At 43.1% G+C, this 24,482-nt stretch overlaps 2 protein-coding genes across 11 annotated transcripts in view; one reads left to right on the forward strand and one right to left on the reverse strand.

The window, feature by feature from the left end:
* XRRA1 (X-ray radiation resistance associated 1) overlaps positions 1–19,185 on the reverse strand; it is a 103,158-nt gene extending 83,973 nt beyond the window's left edge. For 4 of the 10 annotated variants that reach the window (XM_063672090.1, XM_054441761.2, XM_063672089.1 and 1 more), the window contains exons 1-6: positions 19,020–19,144; positions 15,251–15,318; positions 10,956–11,053; positions 7,086–7,270; positions 4,022–4,093; positions 466–538 (exon numbers count right to left, since the gene is read on the reverse strand). In XM_063672090.1, the coding sequence (XP_063528160.1) occupies positions 466–538; positions 4,022–4,093; positions 7,086–7,270; positions 10,956–11,049 (424 nt within the window). In that variant the 5' untranslated portion in view covers positions 11,050–11,053; positions 15,251–15,318; positions 19,020–19,144. Of the gene's footprint in view, positions 1–465; positions 539–4,021; positions 4,094–7,085; positions 7,271–10,955; positions 11,054–15,250; positions 15,319–19,019 lie in introns of all 10 variants that reach the window. The other 6 variants (XM_054441765.2, XM_063672091.1, XM_054441764.2 and 3 more) reach the window with 3 other exon arrangements.
* Positions 19,186–19,328: 143 nt separating this feature from the next.
* SPCS2 (signal peptidase complex subunit 2) overlaps positions 19,329–24,482 on the forward strand; it is a 28,196-nt gene continuing 23,042 nt past the window's right edge. The window contains exon 1 of the mRNA XM_054441769.2: positions 19,329–19,487. Within this exon, the coding sequence (XP_054297744.1) occupies positions 19,374–19,487 (114 nt within the window). The 5' untranslated portion in view covers positions 19,329–19,373. The remainder of the gene's footprint in view (positions 19,488–24,482) is intronic.

Here is a 24,482-nt window from a genome sequence, read left to right on the forward strand (position 1 = left end):
GTCCATCTCTCTCACCAAACCACGAGCTCACCAGAGCAGGACTGGATGCACTCATTTCTAAAAGTCAAGTATTCACATAGTCCTAATACCTAGCAGGGGTCGCTGTGGACTTGCTGAGTAACAGAAGACTTTATGCTCCTACAGGAGTACTTTACAGGCTTAGAAACATTTTTATACACCCATCTCATATGAGCCTGCAAGGTATCCTGCAAGGGGAGGAAAAAAAGAAGGGAATTATCTCCATTGACATATAGAGAAGTAGCAGATCACAGAAAAATGTTCTAAGTAGGTAGCGCCAGAGCAGGACTGGAATCGAGGTCTTTGTGCTCTCCAGCACCCAGCCTATTGTACTCCAAAAAAGAGATGTGTGGCCAATCATGGATGGATGGATAGACAAATCCTAACACAGGTGAATGGCTGTGCTGGCTAAGAGAAGGAAAAGAGCTTTCAAGAGAAAAAGCTTACCTAGAGGCAGCAGGTTTTCTGAGGCATTGATATAAATCACAGAATGAAAATGCTTGAAGTCATTTTCCTTGGCCTGTAGGAAAGCATTTCAGAAAAAAAAAATCCACAAGATTAGTTCCCTGCCTAGAAGCCTTGCTGAAGCTTCAGGGCCACTGTCAGAAGAAACAAAGACCTAAAGGAATAAGGGACATCCTTAGCACAGGAACAGCCACTTGAGTGCTGTAAGGGTTTTCCTGCTTTTTTTCCACTATGAAACATTTCAAATGTACAGAAAAGTATACTGAATGACCCATATAACCACTATCCAGAGGTATGTATTTAATATAGCTGAATATTTTGCTGTCTTTGCTTTAAATAAATTTCCTTAAAGAAAATATTATATAGAGTGAACCACCACCATTACCACCCCTGTCCATGTATCCCCTCACTAATCCCATAACAGCTATCCTGAATTGGAGACTATCATTCCCATACTTGGTAGTTTTTGTGTGTTTGTTTGTTTTTAAGACAGGGTCTCACTTCTATTACCCAGATCAGAGTGCAGTGACACAATCTTGGCTCACTGCAGCCTCAACTTCCCCAGCTCGGGTGATCCTTCCACCTCAGCCTCTTGAGTAGCTAGGACTGCAAGCACATGCCACCAAGACTGGCTAATTTTTTTGTATTTTTAGCTGAGATGGGGTTTTGCCATGAGGCCCAGGCTGGTCTCGAACTGCTGCGCTCAAGTGATCCGCCCGCCTCAGCCTCCCAAAGTGCTAGGATTACAGGCGTGAGCCACTGCACCCAGCTCCCATATCTTTTTTTATACTTGTATTATACACGTGTGTGTGTGTGTGTGTGTGTGTGTTTGTGTCTATCAACTATATATAATGCTAGATACAAGTAGTAAAACTTTACATTAAATGCAGTAATATTGTAGGTATCATTCTGCAACATGCCTTTTCACTCAACACTGTTTTTGAGAATTACCTGTGTCGATATATGCTGCTTTTGAAATTTACATATGTTGACAGATGTAGTTCTAGTTCAATTTTTTTTTTTTTTTTTTTTTTTTGAGACAAAGTCTCGCTCTGTCACTCAGGCTGGAGTGCAATGGCACAATCTTGGCTCACTGCAACCTCACTGCAACCTCTACCTTCTGGGTTCAAGCGATTCTCCTGCCTCAGCCTCCTGAGTAGGTGGGATTACAGGTGTCTGCCACCATGCCTGGTGGCAGGTGGCAATTAACCAATTTTTGTATAAAAAATTAACCAATTTTTGTATTTTTAGTAGGGACAAGGTTTCACCATGTTGGCCAGGCTGGTCTCAAACTCCTGACCTCAAGTGATCCTCCTACCTCAGCCTCCCAAAGTGCTAGGATTACAGGCATGAGCCACCATGCCTAGCACTAATTCAACCATTTTAATTCCTGTATAGTATTCCATTGTTTGAATATATTGCAAGTTTATTCATTCTCATTTAGTCTGTTTCCAAATTTTGTTACAAACAATGATGTAATTAATATTCTTATACACACCTCCTCATCATAAGAGTTTCTTTAATGATATGCTCCTATCAAGCTGTGGGGAATACACAGCTTTTATGAGATGGTAGCACACTGTTCTCCAAAGTAGTTAAAACAATTTACAGTCCTACCTGCAGTGTATGAGAAGTCCTATTTCTTTAAATCCTTGCAATTGGCATTATAAAACTAATTTTTGCCAGTCTGATTATTGTAAAATGGCACTGCAGTTTCCTGATTACTTATGAGGCTGAATATCTTTTCCTATATTTAGTGGTCTTTCAAGTTCCTCTTCTGTATACTAACATATTTATCTGTTGTCCATTTTTCTACTGGGTTTCTCTTTCTTCCTATTGTTTTGTAGGAGCTCTTGACATATTCTGGATCCTAATACTTTTTGGTTATATTACTTGCTAATATCTTCTCCCAGTCTCAGCTTATCTTTTACCTTTGTTTGTGGTAACTTTTGTTAGACAGATATTTTTAATTAAATTTCATAGACATTTTCCTTTATGGTTTAACCACAAAGCTAGCAAGCATCTACTCATCCCGTGGGTCTCAGCTAAGCTACCACCCTCTCCAGGGTGTGTTTCCTGTGTAAGGCTGAGTCAGGGGCCTGTCCTCTGAGGTCATATTCAGCACTCTCGTGTTTTCCTCACTGACTGCATTAGTTAGTCCTGTCTAACTCCATATCCATCTAAACCCAGCCTCCTCCCTCCCTACTGGACTATATGCTCCACAGGGCAGGCAGTGTCTGAGCCACCTCTGTACCCTCCAGCAAACAGCACAGAGACACACCAGGCCTCGGTAATGTTTGGTGAGCACATGAGTGAATAAGTAAAAGAAGAACATACGGTATCCAATGAGGGGACTGAGCTTTGACCAGCCATGTTGTAGCCCTCAAAAGCTGAATTGATAGAGACCTCTGAAATCTACAACTTTGTCTCACCGTTATATGTGAACTATATATTATAATCTCTGGGACCATGTGCTGGCCTAGAATGGAGGGCCTCTCAGCCACAAGATGAATATATTTCTATGGTTAACCTGTCCCTAAGTAACTCAATTCTGAAAACATGAGTGCTAAATGAAGTGAAGCAGAACCCTGTTAAAGGAGCAGTCTGCTTTACCACAAACTTGGCCATCCTGTGGGTTAGAGCCTCTACTCTATGGTTTATACAAGTAATCTCTCTTGGTATGCCATGAAAGCCGACATACCACAGATGTATGTTATAATATCCTGTATATACACTGGCTAACGGTGGGTCACAAATATGGCTCCAAGCTGCCTATAAGCCAATACAAAGAAAGAAACGTGATTCATTGCATCAGTCACAGCACCTGTAAGTTAGGAACGAACCAGTTTCTTGGGAAAACCATTACAATTGCTGGCATTGAAACTTAAGAAATATCTCTTGTAGGTTCTTGTGATGGGAACTCAGTGTCACACAATGAATTATGTACCCACCAAATTACATGGCAAATTCAAAACCAGTTTCATAAGGCAATTTTCTTTTTTCTTTTTTTTTTTTGTGACAGAGTCTCGCTGTCACCCAGGCTGGAGTGCACTGGCACGATCTTGGCTCACTGCAACCTCCACCTCCGGGATTCAAGCAATTCTCTGCCTCTGCCTCCCGAGTTGCTGGGATTACAGGCGCCCGCCACCATGCCCAGCTAATTTTTTGTATTTTTAGTAGAGATGGAGTTTCACCATCTTGGCCAGGCTGGTCTTGAGCTCCTGACCTTGTGATCCACCCGCCTCGGCCTCCCAAAGTGCTAGGATTACAGACCTGAGCCACCACGTCTGGCCCATAAGGCAATTTTCTTTAATTCATATCAAATGGAACAAGGGCAATATAAAATTTGTAGCAAAAGTTTGTGTCTGAATATTGTTTCGATCCAATAAATCCTTGTCTGACCCTCCTCTCCCTCCTTCTTCGTGACCAGATTTCCAGTCCCTAGGGACTCTGGAGGTGCAAGAGACAAACCACAACAGCCAGGTGCGCCACCTCAAGTCTGGCTCACCCCAATCACATCTTTGCTGGCTGACCTCACCTTGGAGAACTTCAGGCCACTCACATTAATGGTGCACAGATCTGATGGCTTCCTCACACAGTGGTGCTTCAGCTGGAACATAATACAAAGAGTTGGCTCTTAAGGCCTCTACAAAGTTTAATTAATCTATTATCGTTCAGCCTTCTCTTGTTGGGCAATCTTATATACTTGTCATAATTTGTTTGCTTGTTCATTCATTCATTATTCATCCATTCATTCACCAAATATTTACCAAACACTAAATTGGGCCATATGCTTTGCTGAATACATTAACAAACTTTCTTCTAATCCTAACTAAGCCCTTTGACATAAGTAATATTATCTCCCCTTTTTAATGAGAAAAACAAGGTTAAGAGAAGTAATGTGCCTTGCCAAAGGTCCCACAGTTAGTAAGTGACAGATCTTACTAATCCAAATCTGTAATCACTAGACTCTATGCACTTTTGACTACCATATGTCACCCGACATAATTTAAAAGTTAGAGGTAAATTTTAGCTTTGGAGCTTCCATTTATGTTTAATCAAACCTCATTCTTTTTTTGTTAATCATTTATTTATGGTACCCACCATGTTTAGGCACTGAAAGGCATTGGGAAGACAATGAAGAAAAAGCAGAGACATTCCATAACCTCATAGAGCTTACAGTGTCATGGGAAGCCAAGTAGCAAGTACGTATTTATAAATGTGATAAATATTTTAAAGGAGAAATTTAAGATGCTATGAGAGATACAACAGGAGGTCCTAACCTCAGTCTGAATGAGGAAATACTTACTTGAGGAAGTAATATTTCAGAGACCTAAGAGCTAAATAGGTCTCATGAAAGTGGGTAGCCGGGATTATGAAGTCTACCAAGGGAGCAAAAAGCAAGGTGCTTCTGAGAGGATGAAAAACAAGATAAGGTTAGTGAGATGGCCATTAGATCATATGAGTCCATGCTGGTTCTATAAAGGAGCATGGATTTTATCCTACGACAAATAGCAGATTTTTAGCAGCGGGCTGACAGTAATTTTATAAAAATTGTAATGTCGGATACACATAGACATATCAGACAAAGTACATCCCATAGATGAGAAGACAGGAAAGGAAGGGGAAAGACGAATGTACCAGATTGGTTAATTACTTTCCTAATAACCACTACTCCTCCTTGTTAAAGAACACCAATGTTATTCACATTTCTCCAAATGGAATGTTCTTAAGCCACAGCTCCAAGCAATAAGTTGTGATCTGTGTAAACCAATCATGGTGGTCTCATTCCCCTAATTCATGACTGTTAGGGCATGTTATATAGGTCTGGATAATGAGATACTGGCTGCTTGGAGTTGAGGAGGGGGACCAGTTTTGGAAAGCATTTTCTTACTTCTGAAAAGACATTAGACAGTAACAATCCCTTCTCTACCTCAGGATGTTATCTTCTGTATGTGATGACCAGAATTGCTGCAGACATCTCAGGATCATGAAGACAATCAGACCAAGAGGACAAGGTAACATGTAAAGTGGCACAGCACAAAGACAGAAGGAACACAGGCCTTGCAAGACGTCATTAAGTCTGTAAATTAATCTACCCTAAACAATGCCTCTGGCTTATTTTTATGTGAAATAAAAGCAACCTAATTAGTTCACAACATATAGAAAGTTTCTGAATTAGTCCAATAAGAGATGATGGTGGCCCAGATGAGGGTCATGGCAGTCGAGATGAGAAGATAGATTTGACAACTATCTTGTAAAAGTGCCAGGACTTGGTAAAAGTTGGGGTGGGGACAGTGCGGGAGAGGCAAATGTCAAGGATAACCTCAGGTACTGGCTTGGCGACTGGGTAGATGGTAGTGCCAACAGAGAGAGTAAAGTAGATACTGGAAAAAGAGGTCTGTTTTGGGATTTGGAGTAGGAGCATTGGTGCTGTAATTCAACTGTCAATGAAACATTCAAGTGGAACTATCCAACAGGCAGAGTGCATACCCCATGATTCTGAAAAACATCCTTGTTGCTCCTGCCTCCCACAGTGGCAAGACGGGTAACAAGCCGTATTTATTGAATGTGGGAACGTATACGCATTTGGAAACAAGGGAAGAAAAAAAGGTCACTATGGGAAGTGTTTCTGCCCCTCCTCAGTATAATTATTTCAGTCCTCCTCATTCCCAATGAGAAGTGGACCTAATAATGAAACTGATTCCACAGGACTGCAAAAAGCTTATACTACCCACTTGAGGTGAGATGAAACCAACAAAGTTCTCTTTCAACATCTGATCTATGCAGACACCCATCTCTTGGGAACCACAGCAGAATCTGGAAACAAAGTAGGCAGCCAGGGAGTTCTTAGGGAGCTATGAGAACTGGACTGCACATTAATATTGATTTACAAAAATGCATCCTTCTTAGCAAAGCCACTGAGGCATTGCACAGAGCAGACGTCAAACTACCTGGCTGGTCTCCAACACAGCCACCCCAGTCCTCTTTGTAAAGCCTGCGCCCGGCACTAAGTAATATCTGGTCAGCTCCCCTAGCTTTCAGCCAGACACTAAAGTCAAAGGACAAAGGCTGTGGGAGAGCAGGACCCAGTCCCACTCAATCCTGTAGAGATCGCCCCAAAGAGCAGAGCAGGAATCTCTCAACCCTACTAGGTGCTGGAATGCAATTTTCAATTGACTGTTTCCCCTGACCTGCTCCTTTGCCTCTCCAACTCAGTAAGAGTTTTTACCTCATATAATGTAAAAGTACAGGCTTTGGAGTCAGTAGACCAGAGTTCTAATCCTGGATCAGCCATTTACTAGCTGTGGAACCTCAGCCAAGGCAAATTACTTCTTGGAGCCTCAGTTTTCCCATCTGCCCAACGGCAACAACACAAAAGGGACGACAATACCTATCTCACTAGGTAGATGTCAAGAAAGCTTTACATGTCAAGAAACTTTTGGGTCCCTTCATTATCCTGGCTATACTCAATTTGCCAATATCACTCTAATAGTTTGGAGTAGATTGGGGGTAGTTGTGCCAGAGCAGGGCAAATCCTTCCCCACTTCCTCCCCACCCTAGCTGATGTGCCGGCCACTCCAGGATGCATTTACTCTCACCAGAAAAGCCTGGTCCAGGATACGTCCAGGAAGGTCCACCTGATTTTCCCGCCGAGACCCTTTCTTCCCCTTGAACTCAAAAGAAGTCGCCTTCAGGCTTTCCTGACGTTCAGCTTGTGCTCCAACCAAACCCTTGGGCTTCTTCTTGAGGTTACCTTTCTGAACCACTAACCAGTGTCCTTGACCTGTTGAGAAAATTAGAACAGTGAAAAGGGGAAAACTCCAAAGCTATAACGAGTGCACTTATAGACTTTGTTTATAATACTAAAACCAAAAATAGCTCCTGATTATCTAACATGCACCAGATACAATACTGCAGCTGGGGGTAGGGGAGATGTCTACCTATCTATGTCATTTAATTGGCCTCCAAACCCAGTGAAAAACATGTCACTGTCATTATTTTATAGATGAAAAGGCTGCGACAAAAGGAGGTGGAATGACTTGCCGAATTCCTTCTTTCACATTTTTATCTCCAAATTCTATTATTCCTTCAAAAACTAAGATCAAGTATTTCCTGTTCTGTGAACTCTTCCCTTTTGCCCCTCAGTAGAGGGGATCACTCTTTCTCATGCATGCCAGTTACTCTCCTATTGTCATCTCTTGAGTAAAGCCCAATGTGTGACCTCAACTCAATAGGTTCCATCTTCCCAGACCTCTATCAGTATATAGAAGAGATGGTGTTAGAAACTTGGAATAAGAAAATGTAGGACAGTTGGCATTAAAAAAAAAAAAAAAAACACCTAATAATACATGTCTACTGTAGAAAGAATTTTAAAATGTGTATAAGCAAAAAGAATATGAGGTTTACTAGTAAGCCCACCAAACAAAAATCATAACATATTTTGGAATCTGTTCTTTCTCGCACCAGCAGTTTATTTGCTGTGTGGTATTCATTGCAATCTGTAATTATTTTATTTGTTCACTTATTCATTGTCTGTCTCCCTCTCTAGAGTGGAAGCTCCATAAGAGCAGGGACTTTATCTGACTCATTCATCTCAGTATTCCCAAGGCCTGCACAAAGCTCACCACATTGTGACTGTTGCTGAATAAATGACTGAATGAACTCTGTCCTATAGCCCCTGCCCACACAGTCATCCATTCCTATCTTTTCTGAGCATCTACTTTATGCTGGGAACTGGGAGTATGAGAATGAATAAAAAGGAAGCCCTAACTCAAAGGAGTCATAATAATATAACATCTTATATTATATACAATAGTATAATAATAATATAAGGGGTGCTGTGGGAACCAGCTTTGTGCCTCTAACCACTGGCTGTCTTCTGGAAAAGCCCACTATCCCTGCCTCGGGTGCTTGCCCTGGCTCACAGACCACTGCTGACAATCTTGCTTCTTGGATGCAGTTCCTGCCCCATGTCTCATATGAGCCATTTCCCATTTCCATTATGGGCCTGATACTCCAGTTACGCCATTTCCCAGGGCTGCCCGCATCTGGGGCATGAACTTTGCTTCTATTTTATCCTATCTTCATATCCCTGACTCCTGGGGACCTGTCTGAGTTGGTGCCAAAACACCCAACAAGGCCAGAAAGGAGGGTTCAGAGTGTGTCAGGAGATCAACAGGAGAGAAAAGAGACTATGCAAATATCCTGTTTCTCATCATACTTTTACCCACTTATTCTAGTATCTATGATGGTTAATTTTATCCATCAACTTTGCTAAAGCTATAATATGCAGTTATTCAATCAAACACTAATCTAGATGTTGCTGTGATGGTATTTTGTAGATGTAATTAGTATTTACAATGAGTTGATGTTAAGTAAAAGAGATTATCCTTGATAATGTGGGTGCCCTCCCCCAATGAACTGAAAGACATTAAACAGGTTTCCTAGAGGAAGAGGAAATTTTGCTTTAACACTACAGCTTCAGCTCCTCCCCAGGGGTTTCCAGCTTGCCAGCCTGCCCTACAAATTTTGGACTTGCCATCCCCCACAATCACACAAAGTCAATTCCTTGAAAAAAAAAAAAATCTGTCTACCCACCTACCTACCTATCTCCTACTAGTCCTGTTTATCTACTACCAGTTCTGTTTCTCTGAAGAACTCTAATGCAACATCCTATAATGGTTCTTACCTACAAAAATTATTACTGTAGTGTTTGAATAGTGACTTTCTATTTCCCTTATTCCGTCTACATTTTCTAGTTGGAATCCTACTATAAGAAAGAGCTGGCTGGGAGTGGTGGCTCATGCCTGTAATCCTAGCACTTTGGGAGGCTGAGGCGGGTGGATCACTTGAGGTCAGGAGTTCGAGACCAGCCTGGCCATCATGGTGAAACCCCATCTCTATAAAAAATACAAAAATTAGCTGGGCATGGTGGCAAGTGCCTGTAATCCCAACTACTCAGGAGGCTGGGGCAGGAGAATCGCTTGAACCTGGGAGGCGAAGGTTGCAGTGAGCCAAGATTGCACCGCTGCACTCCAGTCTGGGCAACAGAGAGAGACTCCATCTCAAAAAAAGAAAAGAAGGAGCTATTTTGTTTCCCCCACACATTTACATATTCAAATATTTATATTAGTAGACTCATTTATTATTCCATGTTTTACAACCCGATTCCACCATTATTTATTTCATTGCTCAAACTGTCCCAGCTTTGGTGACTGGGAGCACCTTCAAGTCAGCTGCGTCCTTTCAACATGCCCCCATTATTTTCCTGAGCACTTCTTTACTTCTGGCACCACAAGATACTCCAACTCAACTCGTATTTTTTCTGCCCTAGTCTTGCAAACAACTATTTCTCCAAGAAGCCCATGCTCTTTTCACTGGAGAATGGTATTTAGAAACCAAGATGTAGATACTAGGTATGCTTTTTGCTGCTGAGGTGTCATTGCTGTCAGTGGACTGGTAAATATACATATGTACACTAAAACATATAGATATATACAACTATATTTCTGTAGCTATCCATCTATGTGTGTCTGTGTGTGAGAGAGAGACATAGAGAGAGAGAGAGAGCGAGAGCAAGAGAGAGACAAAGAGAGAAACTATGAGCTCACACTGATAGCTCCATTTGAAGGTGTCTGATAGGTAGGTGGCTGGGGAAAGTCTCTGTGTGAAAAACAAAATCACTCTAGAGAAGCAGAGAGGACAGGCAGGAAGAGAAGGTTCTTCCAATATTCCATATACAGAGTGACCAACAAGTTACAACATCTGGAGTAAACAAGGTTTACTTCTCCTTTGCCCTACCCTTTCAAAGCAACAAATCCAATCCAGAGAACCCATACTTAGTGTTCCACCTATAGGGCTCTTATTATGACAATTCCCTGCTCCAGGGAAGTTTTTAACTAGATAAATATTTGAAAATCCACCTGGTAGAGTCGAATTTAAGCCATTTTATTTAGGAGTTTGGCAGACCATGATCACTCATCAAATAAGAAATACAGACAGGAAGACAGCTCACGAGAGGATGGGCCCTGAGGACTAGGGTAGTCAGACATGCTTTATTGGAAGAAGTAGAAGAAGAGCTGGGATTTGTGGAATGGGAAGAGTTTGGCTAACAAGAATGAGGGCTGGAACATTCAGGGCAAATAAAAAAGCTATGTGAAAAGCGAGCACCGTGGAATAGAGCATAAATAAAGAAATGGGTTATCACAGAGGATAAGAGCAGGTTAAATTCAGAATGACACACAATGCCAGTTAAAGGAGTTAGCAATGAGAAGTCACTGAACAGAAAGGGCACTGTGGTTAAATGTGCACTTTAGAAGTCCCACGGAGGCTACTAGGACTGGAGGGGGAAGGATTGGGTAGAGCAGGGAACAGTAGTGAAGGGGTTGGAGAAGAACAAGTAGATGTGAGATGGTCTAAAGCAGGAGCTAGGTATGAGGAAAAGGTATCAATTTGAGAAGTCACCTGACCTTCCTCCGGCATGCGAAGCAGATTTCTGGCTGGAAAGCAGTTGTTCAGGTAAGGCTTCCCATCATCCAGCTTGTAGATTCCTGAGAAGGCCATCTCCCTGAGAGCCAGACAAGGAAAGCAAGGAAGCAGAAGAGTGAAAAGGCACAGCAGAGCACTCTTACTCCAGTGCAGCTCATGAGCCCACCAGGACCACCACACCCGCACACACCCTGTCTCTGACGCCCTGGAGGCCCCACTGCCCTTGCTTCAGAAATGGGCTGGCTGTTTACATGAAGAGGGAAACAAGACCCTGAGTTTTTCAGTTCAAATCAATCCTAACCCAATGGAACCCTAGAAAGAACATGATCCTCCAGCTCAGACTTGGTTTGAATCCTGGCTCTGTCTTTCCTTGCTCTGTGACTAAGCAAGTTACTCTATTCCTCTGAACTTCAGTTTCCTCACCTGCAAAATGGGGGTTATAATACCTACCTTAAAAGACAAATAAGAGGATAAAGTGAGAAAGACAGTGCCTAATACATATTAAGTCTGTGCTAGATGTTTTCTTTGTTTTAACAGAGTTCAGAGAAGAAGAGGCTCACATTTTAGAGAAAATAGTGTACAAATAATGAGACTTGAACTGGATAAATAGTATTTGAGGGATTAATTGAGTTTTCCAACAGAGAGAAGGATAAACATTCCAAACAGCAAGGGCCACAAGAGGGCAGTTGTGCACAGTAAAGAAACAATGTGCAAGAAGGAGAGGGAAGTATGTTTGGTAGTCTTGAACAATAAAGCTGGACAGGAAGGATGGTGCCTGCTTCTGAAGGGCTTGAGGTACCAGGCTAGGAGCTCAGGCTTCATTTTGTAGGTGACTGAGAGCCATGGATAATTTCTGGGCTGGAAAAAGCCATAATCCAAGCTGTACTTTACAAAGAGAGATCTGACAAAAATAGCAGTAGGTGAAAGTGGCACCCACTGGCAACTGGGACTGCAGTTAGGGGAGTATTGCAGCAACCCAGGGATAGCTGATGAGAGTTCATGTTAATAAACTAAAGAATTAAAAAAAGAAGGACGGACAGAAAAAAGGAATGAGAAAGGGAGGGACAGAAGAGAAAAAGAGGAGCAAGACCAGTTAGAAGTATGAGCATTTCATGTGTGGACACAGCCTAGGCAACACAGTGAGACCCTGTCTCTACAAAAAATTTAAAAAATTAGCCAGCATGGTGGTACATGCCTGTGGTCCTAGCTACTCGGGAGGCTGAAGTGGGAGGATCGCTTAAGCCCAGGATGTCCAGGCTGCAGTGAGCCGTGATCATGCCTGGGTGACAGTGAGACCCCATATTTAAAAAAAAAAAAATGTGTGGACAAAGGAGGAGAAGCCCCTGGAGGATTCAGAAAAGAAAATAATTTTAGAGAAGTAGGAGAACTGGGGGGTGGAGAGTGGGAGCTGCCAGGTAAGCCAAGGGAAGAGAAAACTCTATGAAAGATGCAGGGAAGTCAGGCAAGGTGGGGACCGAAAATAGGCCATGAGCAAGTAGGAGGTCAGTTTCAGAAGAAGGGTGGAGTTAAAGTCAGACTTTATGAATGAAAGAGTGAATGGAAGGCGAGGGAATACAAAAAGTGAATATAAGCAAGTTTTTCAAGAAGCTTGATTGTGAAAGGGAGAAAAGCAAGACAGCAGTGAGATGGAAGGTAAAATTGGGAGATGGGTGAATATCAGGGCCAGCACTGGGGGAAGGTGAGCAAGGTGCCTGAGGAACACATAGGGGGACATGTGCTCTCTCTCAGAGTTGTGCAAATGCAGTGTTAGCACTTGGCCTCCACCCTAGTCCCAGCCCTGGCAGACAGAGTCACTACCAAGAATAAATTCTGGAAGCTCACTGCATGGGTTCAGATCCTAGCTATGCCATTTACTAGCTGTGTGGCCTTGAACAAACTACTTGTCTATGCCTTGGCTTTTTCCTCTGTGAAATGTAGACAGTAAGTGCACCTACTTCATAGAGCTGTTTTGATGATTACAGGAGAAAATGCCTTAGTATCTGCCACATAGCTAACTCATGCTGCTCATTTTCCATTACTATGCTATTAACAGGATGAGAAAAGCTTCACTACATTTATAGACTGAGAGGAAGGAGGCAGTAAGGGAGGAAAAGCTGACAATGCAGGAGAGAGATGGGCAGACCCGCAGAGCCATCCCTGAGAAGGCAGGAAGAAGGGCACCCAGCATCCAGGGGAGGGGTTCCCTCACTGAGGATGAGGGAGGGCAGGCTCCCTCAGGGACAGTTGTGATGGGAGAGAGCCTTCAAATATCCCGAGTGTTCCATTTCCCTAACACCTAGAGAATAAAAAGAGCACAAAAGAAATAACCTTCCATCCTCTATCTGCTATGGGGTGGCTCTGAGACTCTTCAATACCAATTTACAGTGAGTCAGAAATTCTTTAGGGGGGTGTGTGTGTGTGTGTTTGTGTGTGTGTGCCCGTGCATGCACACACATGCAAAAAAGTTGGAAAAAGAATATAGTTCTGACTCTAGGGTATAACTCAGTCTTTTCTTCACCAAAGTATTATTCTCTTCAGAGAGACAGGCATAAAAACGATTCTTCAAAGGAATGGATAGCCCTAATCACAACTGCACTTATCATTTGTCACTGTCACAACTGCACTTATCAGATTGTTCACCACAGTCTGATGTGAAACCTTGGAAAAACCTACATTTTACCAAGGACTTGCAAACACAAATGGTTACAGAAGTTGGGCAGGCTATGTGAGTGAGTGAAGAAAGCTGGAGGCGAGGGGAAGAGAGTAGGAGGGTGTGTGTGTGTGTGTGTGTGTGTGTGTGTGTGTGAGAGAGAGAGAGAGACTGCACATGCTCACAGAGGCAGCAACTAGTCAGCTCTTACCAATTGCTGTCATACAGAAACCTACGTCACTGTTGCCAGATCTTCACTTTATTTTCAAGGAAAGTCTGCCTTATACATGAAATCTCCTATTTGAGGGTCGGCAACTAATTTGCCATTTTAGAACAATGTGCAGGCCAAACCAAACACCTGAGAACCAGATTCAACTCCAGGCTACATTTGTTTTTTCTGATTCATCTTTTTTTTTTTTCTTTTGAGACAGCGTCTTACTTTGTCACGTAGGCTATAGTACAGTGGCACAATCACGGCTCATTGTAGCCTCAACCTCCTGGGCTCAAACAATCCTCCTACCTCAGCCTCCTGAGTAGCTGGGACTATAGGCACATGCCACCATGCCTGGCTAATTTTCGTATTTTTTGTAGAGACAGGGTTTTGCCATATTGCCCAGACTGGTCTCAAACTCCTGGGCTCAAGCCATCCACCCACCTTGGCCTCTCACTGGAAGGCCAGTGGAAATAACTGCTGCTTTTGCTAAGCTGTGAAGTCTTTCATCAGTATTTCTTTCATGGCCCGACCTCATAAGATTACTAACGATCATGAAGGGGTACCTTCAATGGACTACGAATTTCCAAGTCTGGAAACACATCTAATTCACTGTCTCTCTTCCACCGTTGGGACTTAGCTCATAGGAAGCATGCAATAGACGTGTGAGCCAAGTGAAGGATATGATGGCACTCCTAGGACCAAGATATATATCTATCTGCTACACAGGCACACACACACACACACACACACACACATATCCTCAATTAGACTCTAAAACCTTCCTAAGAAAGGGCAATATCAATGGTAGTCATCAATTTATTTCTAACAAAGCACCTAACATAACAGATGTTATGACATAATAGATTCCATAAATATTTGTGGAATAAATGAATGAATGAATGTTGGTACCTCCTTTGGTCCAACACAGGGCACTATGAGTTTCCTGATCCCTGATCTTCCCTGCAAAGGGATGGAGGCTCTTCTTATGTATTTCTACAACACTCCATACTTCGCCTAGTATAGTACTTATGACTTTATTATAATTGTTTGCTCCCCTCATCAACTTCTCACCTGTTGTGGGGCCTATAATTACCTTATTCACCTGTGTAATCCCAGCATGTAGCATAGAGCCAACAACTCACTAAAAATATGTTGGTAAGATTAATGGATAGATGGATGAATGGGGACAAATTTATATTCAGTCAATACGTCTTTCAGGAACTCTCTCTCATGACCAATCACACACATCTGCTAGAGGTAAATGAAAGAATGAATGAGTAAATTGCTGGTTGGAAAATGTTAGATGTGATGTAATTTGCTGGCTGGAAAATGTTAAATATGATGGCTGTTGGAGAAGCCTTCAGTAACTTACAGAATATGGTGACCTGGCTTCAGGTCTCCAGAGTACTTACTTGATCTTTGACTTTGGGAATGGCCCCTTAACTTCCTTTTTTTTTTGTTTCTTCACTTGTTTCTTTGCCTGTAAGATAAATATTATATTCCTTCTTAGCCTGCTATTCAGAGCTCTTGAACTTTCTCATTAATTATATTCTACTGTGAGCCTTCCACTCCAAAATTTGTCTTGCCTTTAGTCCTTGCCCGTAGGACTAAAGATCCAAGAAACAGATAGATACTGATACAGAGATGGAGACAAAGACAAGACATAGATGGGAAGGTGGTATAGGAGAATATAATTATGATAGTGGGGTATGGCTGGAGTGCTTAAATCAGACACACAAAGCACAAACCTGAAAGGAAGGGATCGTTTACATGATTATTTACACAAAATAAATTTCTGCCAGATAAAAATAGGAAAGTCAAAGTTGAAACATAAGACACAGTCTGGGAAAAGATATTTGCCATGCATATAAAACAAAAGATGACTCACACTGAAGCCTGTAGGAGGCATGCAGACCTGGATGCTATCGCAGAAATTCCAGTTCCCTATTAGGAATATTAGGTGAGAAGGTGTGGATCTACAACTAATGGGTCAAGAAGGGCACATAACCCCTAGGTTACATTATCTAAGACAAGTAAGAACTTTATATGGTAGGAAAAAAAAGTCAAAGTTCCAGACTTGGAGGCTGACTTCCTGGTTAGCTTTAGCTACCTGTGGTCTCTATCTCAAACTTGATGCAGCTAATGCCAATCTGACTGTAGTGCTTCCTCCAAAACAAACATTCTCTCTTTCTCTCTTTCTCTCTCTCTCTCTCTCTCACAGAGTAACGCATATTTTTGCTTGTTCCATTCCTTTGGCCTATCACATTTCTGCCCCTCTTCCTTGCCCGGCTACATACAGATTAGCTTTCCTGTATCTCCCTCTCCTTAGGTTGAGCCTCCTCAAGCCCACTTCTTTTTTTATTTAATTTTTCTTTTTTTCTTGAGACAAGGTCTCACTCTGTTACCCAGGCTGGAGTGCAGTGGCATGATCTCAGCTCACTGCAACCTCCACCTCCCAGACTCAAGCAATCCTCCCACCTTAGCCTCCCAAGTAGCTGGACCACAGACGTGTGCTACCATGCCCAGCTAAATTTCTATATTTTTGATAGAGATGGGTTTTCACCATGTTGCCCAGGCTGCCTCAAACTCCCAACTCAGCCTCTCAAAGTGTTGGGATTACAGGCATGAACCTCCTTGCCCAGCCATCAAGCCCACTTCTTAATGGAGGCACTAACATGGTTAGGCTTTGTGTCCCCACCCAAATCTCATCTTGAATTGTAATCCCCATAATCCCCATGTGTTGAAGGAGAGACCTGGTAGGAAGTGATTGGATCAAGGAGGTGGTCCCCCATGCTGTCCTCATGATAGTGAGTGAGCTCTCACAAGATCTGATGGTTTTATAACTGTCTGACAGTTCCTCCTTCACACTCTTGCCCTCTCTTGCCTGCTGCCATGTAAGACTTGCCTCTTCCCTTTCCGCCATGATTGTAAATTTCCTGAGGCCTCCCCAGCCATGCAGAACTGTGAGTCAATTAAACCTCTTTCCTTTATAAATTACCCAGTCTTGAGCAGTTCTTTATAGCAGTGTGAAAACGGACTAATACAGGCACTATACCACACTGTATTATAATGCCTGCTTCCTTGTTTGTTCCCCACTTCACTACAGGCTGTGAATATCTCCAAGGTCAGGTCAGGCCTGGGTCCTACTTTTTTTTTTTTTTTTGAGATGGAGTCTCGCTCTGTCACCCAGGCTGGAGTGCAGTGTCGCCATCTCAGCTCACTGCAAGCTCCGCCTCCCGGGTTCACGCCATTCTCCTGCCTCAGCCTCCCGAGTAGCTGGGACTACAGGCGCCCGCCACCACCCCCGGCTAATTTTTTGTATTTTTAGTAGAGACAGGGTTTCACCATATTAGCCAGGATGGTCTTGATCTCCTGACCTCGTGATCCGCCCGCCTCGGCCTCCCAAAGTGCTGGGATTACAGGCGTGAACCACCGTGCCCGGCCCCTACTTATCTCTTTATCCTGCATCTCACACAGGACCTGGCCTACTGAAGGAAGAGTCTCAAGGATTGTTAATTGAACTAACCCAACCCATGAACAAAATGCCACAGGAGCACTTCATGCAGTGGGTGAAGAAAGAAGAAGCAAGTATCAGAGATAGTTTCACAGGGTAGGTGACATTAGAGCTGGATCTTGAAAGATGAGAAGTTGGCCCGGTGTGGTGGTTCATGCCTGTAATCCCAGGACTTTGGGAGGCGGAAGCAGATGGATCACTTGAGGTCATGAGTTCAAGACTAGGCTGTCCAACATGGCGAAATCCTGTCTCTATTAAAAATATAAAAATTAGCCAGGCGTGGTGGCATGTGCCTGTAGTCCCAGCTACAAAGACTACAGCTTGGGAGGCTAAGGCACAAGAACTGCTTGAACCCAGGAGGCGGAGGTTACAGTGAGCCAAGATCCCACCACTGCACTCCAGCCTGGGCGACAGAGTGAGACTCTGTCTCAAAAAATAAAAAATAAAATAAAACAAAAAGTGACTAGGGCAATGTTGTATCATCTCACTTTCTTTTAAATAAAAGAAAAATGAGAAGTTGTAAAAGATAAACTGCAACAACAAGCTACAGGGGCATCTGATTACAGTGTCCACGGATTGCTTCACAGAGGTAATGAAATATCATCTGATGTTATTGTTATTTAGTGACAATTATTTTCTTTTTAGTAATAATTTAGTTATTTAGTGATCATTATTTTCTTTTCTTTCTGATCTCGGCTCACTGCAACCTCCGCCTCCCGGGTTCAAGCAATTCTCCTGCCTCAGCCTCCCAAGTAGCTGGGATTACAGGCGCCCGCTACCACGCCCGGCTAATTTTTGCATTTTTAGTAGAGACGGGGTTTCACCATGTTGGCCAGGCTGGTCTTTAACTCCTGACCTCAGGTGATCCGCCCGCCTCGGCGGGGATTAGAAGCATGAGCCCCCACGCCCGGCCGAGATAATTATTTTCACATGAATTTTGGCTTACCCAAGACAAGTTTTTGTCTGTTTTATTCAGGGATATATCCCTGGTGACTAGAATAGGGCCTGTTACATAGTAAGAAACTCAATAATATTTGTTTAATTATTTAGACGCTTATGGGTGATATATAGGAATTAAAAAACAATACAATGTAATAGAGCATAGTATAATACAATACTGCTATTTGATAACTGTCATGGAGTAGTAGTTCCACCAGAGTAGCGACCAGGTCTATCTTGATCCCCTGTATCCGTTAGTACAATATTGGTGCTCAAAATATATTTGTGAAAAAAATTAATTAAAATCTAGAATACTATTACATCCTAAAACCGTAAAAGCAGAGTGTCAGAAGGGATATATATTGGTTTTGATTTTTTTTTAACGCCGGCTTGAAAACCGAGTTCAGATACATGCTATCTGGCTTTGGGTAGGTTCTTTAGTTTCCTCCTCATCTAACAGGGCTGTTGTGGGACTCAGTGAGAGAGAGGATGGCTGGAAGTGCACACAGGATACTGCCTGGCAGACTGTAGGCACTCAGATAATGTGAGTTCTCCGTAACACGAAAACATTATTAACAGCTAAAATGACAGCTGCTTGAGAGAATAATCAGTAAGTGCCACAACCGGGCTAGAAAAGGATGAAGGACAAGCTCCTGCCCACTCCTTTGGAAACTCCACACGTGGGCCGGAGAAAAACTCGAACTGGAAAACTAAGTTTTCAGTCGCACCTGCCTCCGGCGTCGCTTCAGCCTCCGAGGGGTCTGCGGAGGCGACGTCCCAGTCAGGAGGGATGCGCGCCTGCGAGCCTCCCGGGGATCTCGGAGCCGCTCCACTGTGGTGCCTGCCGCTATCTTCCCCACGCCTTAGTAACTGCGACGCGACGGCAGTGTAGGCGGCAACCTACGGCCGGGACGTCTAACCTCAAGTCCCAGCAAGCCCCGCGGCCACGTCCTCTGACTACCTCGCGCCAGCAAGCCCCAAACTACGGATCCCGATTGACTCCGCGCGGAGCGTCATGCTGTCACCTCCAGCCAATCGGCTTCAGACAAGTCGGAGGGGAGGGAGACGCAGAGGCGGAGAAGATGGCGGCGGCAGCTGCACAGGGCGGGAGAAGCGGTGGTATCGGAGGCTGTATTGGGGCTGGCGGTGCTTCCAACTGTGGGACAGGCAGTGGCCGTAGCGGCTTGTTGGATAAGGTGAGGAGCCGGTTCTTGGGAACAGTTGAATCCTGGGGAGGCCTGGGAGGCGGCGAGCCCACCTTCCCATCCCCGTCTCCCTTATTTTCTACGGCCTTTTGAGGGGAGCCCTTGTGTGACCGCTATCACAACCCTACGCACCCTTGTAGCCTGCCTTTTCCCTCATCACACTTCAAACCTGGATCCTGTCCTCTTTAGGACTTCTTCCCTTCTCGCAAGCGTTCTGGTCCTGGCCGCCACAGCTTTTTCGGTAATTTGATTATTCCTATACTTAATTGTGTCCATCGCTTTTCCCCTGGGGTGCTGGGTGCACTGTTGCCAGTGCCCATTTCACAGACACGGAAAACCGAAGCCCAAAGATTAAAGAATCAGTATCCCCCAAACTCCCTACCACCATCACCCTTGCGTGCTGCTACAGATTCCAAAGTGCTTCTTGTCCTTTTGCTTACTGAAGTTTTTAGGCGTTTTATCATGATAGGCGAATACTGAAAATATTTGAGTATTGACTATTCTACTGAGCTGACAAGAAGCCTTTAAGATTTTTCTTCTTTCCTGTTGTTTTTCCCCGCCCTCTCCTCTCTTCCCTCCACCTCCCTGTTTGCTACCAAGTGCACTGCTGCCCGCTCACGCTTGCCCCTTTCCTCCCTCTGCTCATCCAAAAAAAATTTTTTTAACTGCAGTCCTAGCAACAAGGGCTTAAAAGAAAAGAAAAAAAGGAAAACTGTCCCTGGGTTGGCCTTTCTTGCTCTTTGCCCAGCATCTTGGAAGAAATAGTTGCATGGAGAACATCGTCCTAGTGTTGATTTTGCCTCTAATTAGCTTTGTGACCTTGAAATATGCTTGCTCTCTCTATATCTGTTTTCTCATCTGCAAAGTGAGAGGTTTAGCCTTAAAATGAGGGACTTAACTCTAAATTCCCTTCCAGTTCTCTCATTGTAGGGCCCTGGGCTGGTTTGATGAGAATTGTTAGGCATGGTGTCTTTAATATAGTAAGCAGAATTTTTGAATTTAATTGAAAACAGTTTTCAGACTTCCCTGTGCATAACACATGGTAGGTGCTTAAGAAATGAAAACATGATTGTGTTGAGGGGTTAAGATCCAGGTCTTTTTACTTGTCTTTTTGAGTGTCATTGGTGGTTTTCACACTCTTCTCTTGTGAGAGGGGTCACACTCCATTGCCCAGAATGGATCTTAGCTCACTGCAGCCTTGAACTCTGAAGCTCAGGTGATCTTCCCACCCCAGCCTCCTGAGTAGCTGGGACTGCAAATGTGCACCACCACGCCTGGCTAATTTTTTTGCTTTTAACTTTTCTGTAGAGTCAGGGTCTTACTGTGTTGCCCTGGCTGGTCTCAAATTCCTGGGCCTCAAGTGATCCTCCCACCTTGGCTACCCAAAGGTGCTGGGATTACAGGCATGAGTCACCATGCACCTGGCCTCACACTCATCCCTTAAGATACAGAAACATATTCTGGAGGTTGGGATGGTAAATTGCTTCAAGACATGTGAGAGTATGAGGAATTGATGGTCATTTATTTACACAAATCCTTCCCTCTTGCTAGGTAAGCACCTCATAGCCTGTGCTTACCTGCCCCACTAACTGCTCTTGCTCTTCCTTGCACTTGGATTATCATCAGCAAACATTTAGTATGGGCATTCTGCCAAGGCAGTATGGAATACTATTATTATGGAATAATGTATATGGCACCATTGTGTTATTGAAAGAACCCGGATGTGGGGATCATAAGACTTCAGCTTTGAAGTATTTCTGCTACTTGCTAACAGTATGAAGACTGGCAAGTCAATTAACCTTTCTTCATTTGGAATTCTGGAATCTCTGGCACCTGTATCACAGGGTTTTGGGAAGAATCAAGTAAGACAGTACACATTAATGATCTCCATTACCTGTAGTGTCCAGTACAGATGTGTGATGGTGGAGGAGTAAATCAAGAATCCTGCTGTCAGAGAACACTCAGAATAGCCAAATATAGGAGATGGGGTAATTGAATCTATTTAAGGAAGTATATGGTATATTCACTCAAGTGTGTACTTGTTACAGAAGTTCAAATTAGAGAGACAGAGTGAACCCTGTGAGCTTATTGATAAGAGTAAGAGCCTTGGCCGGGCACGGTGGCTCACACCTGTAATCCCAGCACTTTGGGAGGCCAAGGCAGGCGGATCACCTGAGGTCGGAAGTTCAAGACCAGCCAGACCAACATGGAGAAACCCCATCTCTACTAAAAATACAAAATTGGCAAAGCGTGGTGGCGCATGCCTGTAACCCACCTACTTGGGAGGCTGAGGCAGGAGAATCGCTTGAACCCGGGAGGTGGAGGTTGCAGTGAGCCGAGATCACGCCATTGCACTCCAGCCTGGGCAACAAGAGGGAGACTCTGTCACAAAAAAAAAAAAAAAAAAAAGAGTAAGAGCCTCAAGGAAAGGCCTCATTCCTGAGAGTGGAACTGGCACCTTATCTGGGGGCAGAAACGAAAGACATGCCAGGTAAAAAAGTCTCCTTGAGTAAAGTTACACAGATGTGATGGTGTTTTATGTTTCTCAGGTATTGAGTTGACTAGAAGGCTCTCTAAAGGAACTGTAGTGACAAGTAGATAGCATCTGATTAGGGAGGCCATGGATTGCTTGAAGTAGGAGAAGAAAGCTGTTGAAGGGTTTTCAGACTGTGTAAAGTGGTTTTTAGGAAAACTATTCAGATGGTTTGGAGAGACAGAAATTAGAAGACTTCTTAATAAGGCCATATACACAGTAGTGTATAATATATAATAAAAAGAGACAAATTTGAGTTCTAGTGCAGCATGTTATTAGGTTGGTGCAAAAGTAATTGCTGTTTTTGCCATTGAAAGTAATGGCAAAAACCACGATAACTTTTGCACCTACCTAATAAAAGCCACATGACCTTGGATAAGTTGTGTGATATTACTGACTTTAAATTTCCTTATGTAAATGTTGTGGACATTCATACATATTATAGGCTTGTTGTAAGGATCAAATTGTATAGTGCTGGTAAATGTTCTTTGGGTTTTTTTGTTTGGTTTCCTCTGCCCTTTTTATTTTTATTATTTTTTTTTTGGTAGAGACAAGGTCTCACTGTGTTGCCCGGACTAATCTGGAACTCCTGGCCTCAAGTGATCTGCCCACCTCAGCCTCCCAAAGTACTGGAATTACAGGCATGAGCCACTGCACCCAGCTCTGTGCCCTGTCCTTTGGAATCTAGTAGAAGTAAATGTTCTTTGTAAAGGGCTGTCTGTGGTAAAAATAGAATGACAAGGTGATGAGAACCCCAACATGAGTAGCAGAAATGGATAAAAGGTCTCACAAAAGAGTGCTTGGAAGATTTAACCAATAAGTGAGGGACAGAAGAGAATAGTCAAGAGCTGCCTGAGTGCCTTTTCTTGGAAAACTTGGTTTCAGCCTTACATTGAACTGTTCCCTCTCTGAATTCCTCTAGCACTTACACTGCACATGGGAATTAAGCTGTCACTTAATATGACATACTATCTTGTATTATTTCACCAATTTGTATTTGCCCATTTTCCTGTGAGTGCTTCTCTATAGTGATCAACACAAGAAAAGTACTTTTAGCACTGAATTTCACAGAGAAAAAACTTGAGATCTGCCACCTCAGTCTTCAGAAACAGCTTTAGAGGATGGAGCCTCTAATTGTTTGAAGACTGAGGATACTGTGGGAGAGAACTTGGGGAAAAAAATGTTATTCTCAGTGGAGCAGGATCTGAATGAATAGAGAGGCTTTTGCTGTGTGGGAATGAGAAGCTATTACCTTTAATATAATTTCTTTTTTTTTTTTTTTGAGACAGAGTCTCGATTTGTCGCAATCTCCACTCACTGCAACCCCCGCCTCCCAGGTTCAAACAATTCTCCTGCCTCAGTCTCCCAAGTAGCTGGGATTACAGGCATGCGCCTCCATACCCGGCTAATTTTTGTATATTTAGTAGAGACAGGGTTTCGCCATGTTGGCCAGGCTGGTCTCAAACTCCTGACCTGAGGTGATCCAACGGCCTCAGCCTCCCAAAGTGCGGGGTTTACAAGCGTGCGCCACCGCACCCAACCTAATATAATTTATTTAATTTGATGTGTCTTGATTTGGGCGGGGAGGGTTTTTATTTTATTTCTGCAGCTGTAGTTTCACTTGCCATAAAGAAGTGTAATAAAGAGATGCAAATATGCTCCTAGTTTTCCCTAAGCAGATGTGAATTTCTACTCTTATGAAACTGACTTTAAGAACACAGCAATTCTTGTTTCCTGATCTTAAAAATAAGTATGCAAATATAATATTTCCGCCTCCATCACAGAATAACTTGACTTAGATCATTGCAGTATTTTATTTTGCCCCAAATACATCAAAGCATTTTCTTCTGCCTGGCAGTTATAAAGAAAAGCTGCTTGCTTAATTTGTTTTGGCTATTAAAGTCGATATGTGGTGTTAAACCATGCTTTCCAGAAGCTGTTATCTAGACCCTTTTAGCCTTATACCTGGATTTCTGTCTCCTGGCTGGCCTGTCAGCCTGATCTTAAAGCACAGTTTTAATCTGTTTACATCAGACTCCTTTGAGAATTAGTTAAAATTAACAGATTTTTGGACCTTTTCTTAGGCCTGAATATCTGCATTTTTCTTCACATGTCTCTATTACCTCTGCATTTTAACAGTTACCTCCAGGTTGAGAACTGCTGGCTTAAATGATTTTTTTAAGTCTCTTCTGGTTCTGACATTTTAAGGTTTTTGTTTTGTTTTTAAAAGCTATTCTGCTTAATAGTGGTTTCTTTAAAATGTTTATAATGAAGAGATCCTGAAACTCATCTGATACTTCAGCCTCATTTTGTAGACAAGGACACAAGCAAAGCAACTTGCCCAAGACCACACAGTGAATTAGTAACACTTACAGAACCTGGCTCCCCCAGTGCTTAATCCAGTGCTCTTTCTTTACTCAGCACATTGTTTCCCATACCAGAGTGTGCCTTGT

The sequence above is a fragment of the Pongo pygmaeus genome, chromosome 9, assembly GCF_028885625.2.
Source record: "Pongo pygmaeus isolate AG05252 chromosome 9, NHGRI_mPonPyg2-v2.0_pri, whole genome shotgun sequence".
NCBI classification, from domain to species: domain Eukaryota; kingdom Metazoa; phylum Chordata; class Mammalia; order Primates; family Hominidae; genus Pongo; species Pongo pygmaeus.